The sequence below is a fragment of the Fragaria vesca genome, linkage group LG2, assembly GCF_000184155.1.
Source record: "Fragaria vesca subsp. vesca linkage group LG2, FraVesHawaii_1.0, whole genome shotgun sequence".
Taxonomy (NCBI): Eukaryota; Viridiplantae; Streptophyta; class Magnoliopsida; order Rosales; family Rosaceae; genus Fragaria; species Fragaria vesca.
The window spans coordinates 30,361,871-30,368,708 of NC_020492.1; the positions used below are offsets into that span (position 1 = coordinate 30,361,871).

The 6,838-nt window shown below is 36.8% G+C and overlaps 1 protein-coding gene across 1 annotated transcript; it reads left to right on the forward strand.

Moving 5' to 3' along the window:
- Window positions 1-1,093: 1,093 nt before the first annotated feature.
- LOC101300789 (probable inactive receptor kinase At5g10020-like) lies at window positions 1,094-6,495 on the forward strand. The gene is made up of 3 exons (XM_004291675.1): window positions 1,094-2,003; window positions 2,917-4,464; window positions 5,800-6,495. Exons 1-3 carry the CDS (start codon window positions 1,094-1,096, stop codon window positions 6,387-6,389), a joined length of 3,048 nt encoding a protein of 1,015 aa, XP_004291723.1. The 3' UTR covers window positions 6,390-6,495.
- Window positions 6,496-6,838: the final 343 nt, after the last annotated feature.

The window sequence follows — 6,838 nt, forward strand, 5'->3', positions numbered from 1 at the left end:
TGTCTCTATCTCGCAAATCTCTACTATAATAAAGTCTGGAGGTTTGAAATTCACCAAATTATAAACTTTAATAATTGCCTTTAATGAGTCATCTGGAATAAGTAAATATAAGGGTTATTATAGTAAACAACAAAAATAAAAATAAAAACAAAACAGAGATAATTAAAAATAACTACTCAGGTCGTGGGATGTATAACTGTATACTTCAACAGTGAGATCCAAAAATTGATATATTCGAAATTTAGGTATCTATTTAACAATGTTGCTCTATCAATCATTGTTATTTATTATGTTCTAACAAATTGTAAAGTGACACGTGGCCAAGAGAGTAGAGAAGATTTAGCTATTATTTTAGTTATGCATGAATAATTGACAAATTTGTCAATTTCATTTAACAATTATCAAATTTAGCAATGATTTATGTATTCTGTTAGAACATCAATTTACCTCAAAAATTGATAAATGTCACTTTCAGCAACACTGTTGGAGATGCTTTAATACAGTAAACCGAATTTAACCGCTCAACTTTCTTTTTAGGTGATTGAGATCCCGTGCAAATGCATAGGTAAAATGCAAGTAATAATAAAACCCATGTGGTGTAGCCCGGATGACAATCCAGTGGGCTTCCAAACAGGACAAACGCTGTTTCGATACTGGTAATAAGTCGAAGGTTTGAACCCTACTTTAAAAAAAAACATCTATGGGGAGAGTCAGGCCCGGGTCGCAGGCTAAGTTACGGCTTTCCCTTTTTGGTTACAAAAAGGCTAGTAATAAAAGATAGAGAGCCAAAAAAACAAAGAAGAAACAAGATAGAGAGCCAGCCACCTACCTACTCTTCTCAACTTTCTCACTCACTCGCTATAAGTGGCACTATTGTGGTTTTATGTATTCATTTGCTGCTGCACCTGTCCTTGGGATTTCCGATTGTAGTTCTTCTGGCAGTGAATAATTATGTAAGTTGCTCATCCTGAGCATCCTATTTTCTACATTCTTGATTCTTTACTTTACCCAGACTGTTGGAGTTGTTTTGTCGTTCAATGTTTTAGTCCTGCTGCTGTTGACTTCCCTCAGATTGGATGCTGTTTAGGGAGTAATGCAGACAATCTGCTGCATCATGTTTTTGTTGTTGGGAGTAATAGCAGCATCAGCAGGGCAGTCAGATTTAGAAGCACTCTTAGAACTCAAGAAAGGCATTCAGAGAGACCCTTCTGGCCAAGTTCTTGTTTCATGGAATTCAAAGTCCCTGGCCTCTGATGGATGCCCTATCAATTGGTTTGGGATCGTTTGCACTGATGGCCTTGTCACATCCATTTCTCTAAACGATGTTGGCCTGGTTGGCGAGTTCCGTTTTTCGGCCATAGCTGGCCTTAAAGTGCTGCGCAATTTATCTCTTTCAAACAACCACCTCACAGGGACTATCTCAAAGCTTGCTCAGTCTCAGTCTCTAGAGCATTTAGATCTCTCGGGCAATTTGTTTCATGGGTCAATACCCTCTGGCTTGGCTAACTTGAAGAATTTAGCTCTTTTGAATCTGTCTTCAAACCAATTTGAAGGTCTTGTCCCCTCTGGTTTTGGGAAACTAGAACAGCTGAGGTACATTGACATTCGAGCTAATGCCTTTTCTGGGGATATCATGACCTCTTTATCCCAAATGGGTAGCGTGGTCCATGTTGATCTAAGCAGCAATCTATTTACTGGTTCACTGGATCTGGAAATTGGTAACTCCTCTTTTGTTTCTTCTGTTCAGTATTTGAATGTAAGTCACAATTCCTTGGCTGGAGAGCTTTTTCCTCATGATGGAATGCCGTATTTTGATAGTCTGGAGGTGTTTGATGCTAGTCATAATCATTTAGTTGGTCTTATACCTTCCTTTAATTTTGTTGTCTCTCTTCGGATACTTCGGCTCGGAAGCAACCAGCTATCGGGTTCTCTGCCAGAAGCTCTGTTGCAAGGCAGCTCAATGCTCTTGTCTGAATTAGATCTTAGTCTTAATCATCTTGAAGGTTCGTTTCCTACATTTTCTTTTTCGCTTTTCAACTTATTATAAAGAGATTGCTTTCCTTCTGCACCTTTTGATTTTTATTGTTTTTCTTTTATTTTTTATTTTCTATTTGTTGCCTTTGTATCTGAAAAGCCAAGTTAAAATAGATGACTCAGTATCCCATCGACTGGTCTTTTATTGAGTTATATATGAGTGAAGCAAACTTACTTACTATTACTGGAAAAGCAATTGCTCTTGGAAGTTTTCTCTCATGTCATTGTCATAATTGGATGATATAATTTTTCCGTGCTTTATTGGCATCTTTACTTGAAGTGATGATCTGAAGCGTATGAACCATCAGAAAGACTGCATATAAGTTTCTATGGCCTTGAGTTAGTTCTTAATAAGCATCTGGTAAGAGTGGGGTTATGTTTAATGAAGGCGGAAGCATGAGCATGCTGAAAAATGTAGTGCTTCTTAAGTGATGTACATGTAATCATGGGTGGATTAGGACAAACAATATTGATATCAGTTTTTGTACAAAAACTACTTTGGGGAAGTCTGTTCACATTTTCTTTCGTCTTGTATATCATGTTTTACTTAGGCCCAGTTTGGTATTGAGTTTTGGGGCATAAAATCACTTATAATCACCATTTTGAATGGATTTCCTGTTTGATAAAATCTTGTAATGCGCTTATTTAAACAATTTTGGGTTAAATAACCACTATTTTATAAAGCAGCTCAGGCTTGCTTTTTTAAAACTGAGTTTTTTATTTTTATTTTTTAAATTGAGTTTTTTCACAGCAATACCAAACTAAGCCTTACTGAATTCACCAGGTTCTGAATGCTATGGTTATCATTTTCAAATTTAGTGTTGCATTCATCTGTCTTTCCCTATATTTAGTCTACATTTAACTAATTTTCTTTTATGGCAGGTCCAGTAGGAAGCATAACCTCTGCAACTTTGAAGAAGGTGAATATATCTTCAAATAAATTATCAGGGTCCTTGCCGGCCAATGTTGGGCACTGTGCCATCCTAGACTTGAGTAATAATATGCTCAGTGGTAACCTGTCCCGGACCCATAGTTGGGGAAATTACATTGAAGTTATCCAGCTAAGTTCCAATTCTTTGACAGGAAGCTTGCCTAGTGTTACATCCCAATTTTTGAGGCTAACTTCTTTTAAGATATCCAATAACTCATTAGAGGGTGTTCTTCCATCAGTATTGGGTACATACCCAGAATTAAAATCTGTAGATCTTAGCCTCAACAAGCTGGAAGGTTTTCTCCTTCCAAGCCTTTTCTCTTCAACAAAATTGACTGATATAAACTTGTCAGGCAACAGTTTCTCTGGGTCCATACCTATGCAAGAAATTACAATTGGTTCTGCTCAAAATTTGAGCCTGGTGTCTCTAGATCTGTCAAATAATTCATTGAGTGGTCATTTACCCCAAGAAATCAGCAAGTTTCGTAGCTTAGTATATCTGAAACTTTCCAGTAACAATTTTAAAGGTAGCATTCCTGAGAAGCTTCCAGATGAACTGAAAGTATTCAACGTGTCATTGAATAATCTTTCTGGTCTTGTACCTGAAAATTTAAGGCACTTCCCTGATTCAGCATTTTATCCAGGGAATTCCTTGCTGATATTTCCACATTCCCCATCAAACAATGTCCCAGATATGATTTCAAGAAATCACAGGTCTCCTATAAAAGCTGCTATTAAAGTTGCGCTGATTGTAAGTTTGCTTGGTGGGGGAGCTATTGTAGCCCTTTTGTGCATGATGATCTATTATAGGGCCTGTCAAGGATGTAGAAAGAGCAGTCGAAAAGCAAGTTGTGAAAAGAACATTGGTGTTGCGCAAGGGGGTTCTTCCCTTTCTCATAGATCAGTACCTGACAAAACTGAAGACCCAAAATCTTCATATGGTTTCCATCAAGACCCTTTGCCATCATCTGCAAGGGAGACTGCTCATGATGCCCATGACACTTCATCAGTTCTAGAGAAGTCTAAACAATTGAGTCATCCGGAATCAACAAAGCTAGAGGATGGGGTATCTTCTCCCATGTCTCTCTTATCTCCTTCAAATCCATCACCTTCTAAAAGCCGACAACCACTCAATAGTTCTGCTGTTTTCAACACTTGTTCTCCAGATAAACTGGCTGGTGATTTACATCTGTTTGACGGATCCTTGGCTTTCACAGCAGAAGAACTTTCATGTGCTCCAGCAGAAGCTATTGGAAGGAGTTGTCATGGAACAATGTACAAAGCAATGCTTGCGTCGGGTCATGTAATTGCTGTCAAATGGTTAAGGGAAGGAATAGCAAAAGGAAGGAAAGAATTTGCTCGAGAAATGAAGAAACTAGGGACCATCCGACATCCAAATCTAGTTTCTTTGCAGGGTTACTATTGGGGCCCAAAGGAGCATGAGAAACTTATTATATCGAATTATATCAATGCTGAATCTTTGGCCTTATATCTCCATGGTAATATTCTGTTCTCTGTGTTCAGTGTATGGAAATAAGAATCCCAATAATTTTGCTCCACTCCCTTGATTTTACTAGCACTGCTAGCTATATGCATGTTACTTGCATTTATCATTAGACTAATTTATAGTTTTACCATATGAGTTTTGTTTCACATTCTTATAATCCATAAGACTAACAGTTGCATAGGAACTAGTTTTTATTGTGTTTGAAACAACGTGCCCAATTAGAGAACTAGTTTTTTCTAAATGAATGTATGTTTAGCACTAAGTGAAAATTTTAATTCGAGGTAGCATGGTTTATGACAACTTGTAAATGCCAAAAGTAGGGAGCAGTTACATAAGATGATTCAGCATTGATTATAAGAATGATAGCATGAGTATACAACCATGTAAAATTTTCAAAAAATAATTTTATCTTTAGAAGAATACATTAGAACTGGTAGGTTGTCATTTCAAGTCTTTAGTTATATTATGATCAATAGTAATTTGTGCTTAATACAATTTTATTATAAATATTTTAAGTAGTATGTATAGTAGACCAGCAGGACGGAGTATTGATGTGTGTACGTACTATGATGCTTTGAAGGTTATGAACTCGGCATGTTTAAGATGATTGTGCAAAAGAAGAATATTGAAAATTGAAGAATAGTGCTTGGTATGTAATTCAGAATCAGGATGGAGGTCACTTGTTTTTACTAAACCCCGAGGGAGAAGGTCCTGTGGACCTAAAAGTTTAAATTTCTAGCATAAGCCAACAAACTAATATTTTTCTGGATCCATTTTCATTTTATTTGTTTGGAAGAAGCTCTGGATTTGTTTCCTCATTCAAATATCTTCTGTTTGTTTATTTATAAGGCTGTCGACTCTGCTGGTGTATCAAGTGTCCATTAATAGGAAAGTTGTTTTGTTAGCTTTGATCAGAAGAAATTTTGTTAGTGTTTCCAATAACCTTTCAGTAAATTTTGTGCGGTAGTTCTTTAGCAAATGTTGTGGTCTTAAAACCATTGTTTACAATCTGAGATGCTTTGTGTAAACAAAAGAAGTGCAGCAGACTAGTTCAATCTTGGATTTTGTTGATTTCTTCTCTGAAAGACAGAATTATTTCTGAGTTACCATCTGGCATTTGCACAGTGAGATGCAAAACAGGTCAACAAAAGCTTGTATCATTTGCAAGACCTCTAACATACATATAATAAAACCATCACTTAAACCGAGCATTTATGAATAGAGAGAACACCTTTTCTAATGTTTTACATTTGCTTTCAATATCTTTTCTACTTTATCCCTGCATGCTCTAACCTGATTTTTCTGATATTTTATATGACTTTTGCAGAGGTGGAGCCAAGAAAACTCTCACCATTGTCTCTTGAGGCACGGCTCAAGGTTTCTATAGATGTTTGCCGATGTCTTAACTACCTCCATAATGAGAAGGCAATTCCCCATGGCAACCTAAAATCCACAAATATTCTACTAGAAACTCCTAACCACAGTGCACTCCTTACAGATTATAGTATCCACCGAATATTGACTCCGGCTGGAACTACTGAACAAGTTCTGAATGCAGGTGCTCTTGGCTATCGGCCCCCTGAATTTGCTAATTCAAGTAGACCCTGCCCCTCATTGAAGAGTGATGTCTATGCATTTGGAGTTATCTTGTTGGAACTTTTGACTGGAAAGAGTTCTGGGGATATTGTGTCGGGCATACCAGGTGTGGTTGATCTGACAGATTGGGTGAGATTTTTGGCAGAAGGAAACCGTTCATTTGAATGCCTTGACAGACTAATTTTGGAAAACCACAGTATCAAACACTGGCCTAGAGTTGTTGATAATTTTCTACAGGTAGCTTTAAGATGTATCCTTCCAGCATCTGAGAGACCCGACATTAAAACTGTGTTTGAAGACCTTTCAAGAATAGTGTACTAAAGGGCACTCTCAGGTAGAAACTGTTTCTTTAGCACTAACACCATCAATTCTTCTTTCTTCTTTTGTGCTTAGTCTAATATTTTATTTTATTTTCCAAATTTTTGCCTGATCATAGATGCCAAATGATTTTTACTTGATCATAGATGCCAAATGATCATGTAATGTAATTCTTGTCAAAAAAAGAAAAGAAATAAGATCATGTAATGACTAATGAAAAAGTTGTTTAAAGGCCATTAGTCCCAATACCATTTGGTTTAGTGACATAAATCTCTCATTGTAAGTGAAGTTGTGAGTTCAACTCACAATACACTAGTTGTAGCATATTTGTTGTTTATTTGATTAAAAAAAACATTGTTTAAGGCTAATTTGTAAACGAGGGAAATTTTATAGGGGAATCCTCCCGGAGGACCACGTACGTAGCGTTGTATAGTGGTCCTCCCAACTAATAC

Excerpts from the sequence above, each read along its gene's own strand:
- LOC101300789 (XM_004291675.1), top strand. The coding sequence starts at position 1,094 with ATGCAGACAATCTGCTGCATCATGTTTTTGTTGTTGGGAGTAATAGCA. Across the intron at positions 2,004-2,916 it reads TAGTCTTAATCATCTTGAAG|GTCCAGTAGGAAGCATAACC; the intron begins GTTCGTTTCCTA and ends CTTTTATGGCAG. Across the intron at positions 4,465-5,799 it reads TTTGGCCTTATATCTCCATG|AGGTGGAGCCAAGAAAACTC; the intron begins GTAATATTCTGT and ends TGACTTTTGCAG.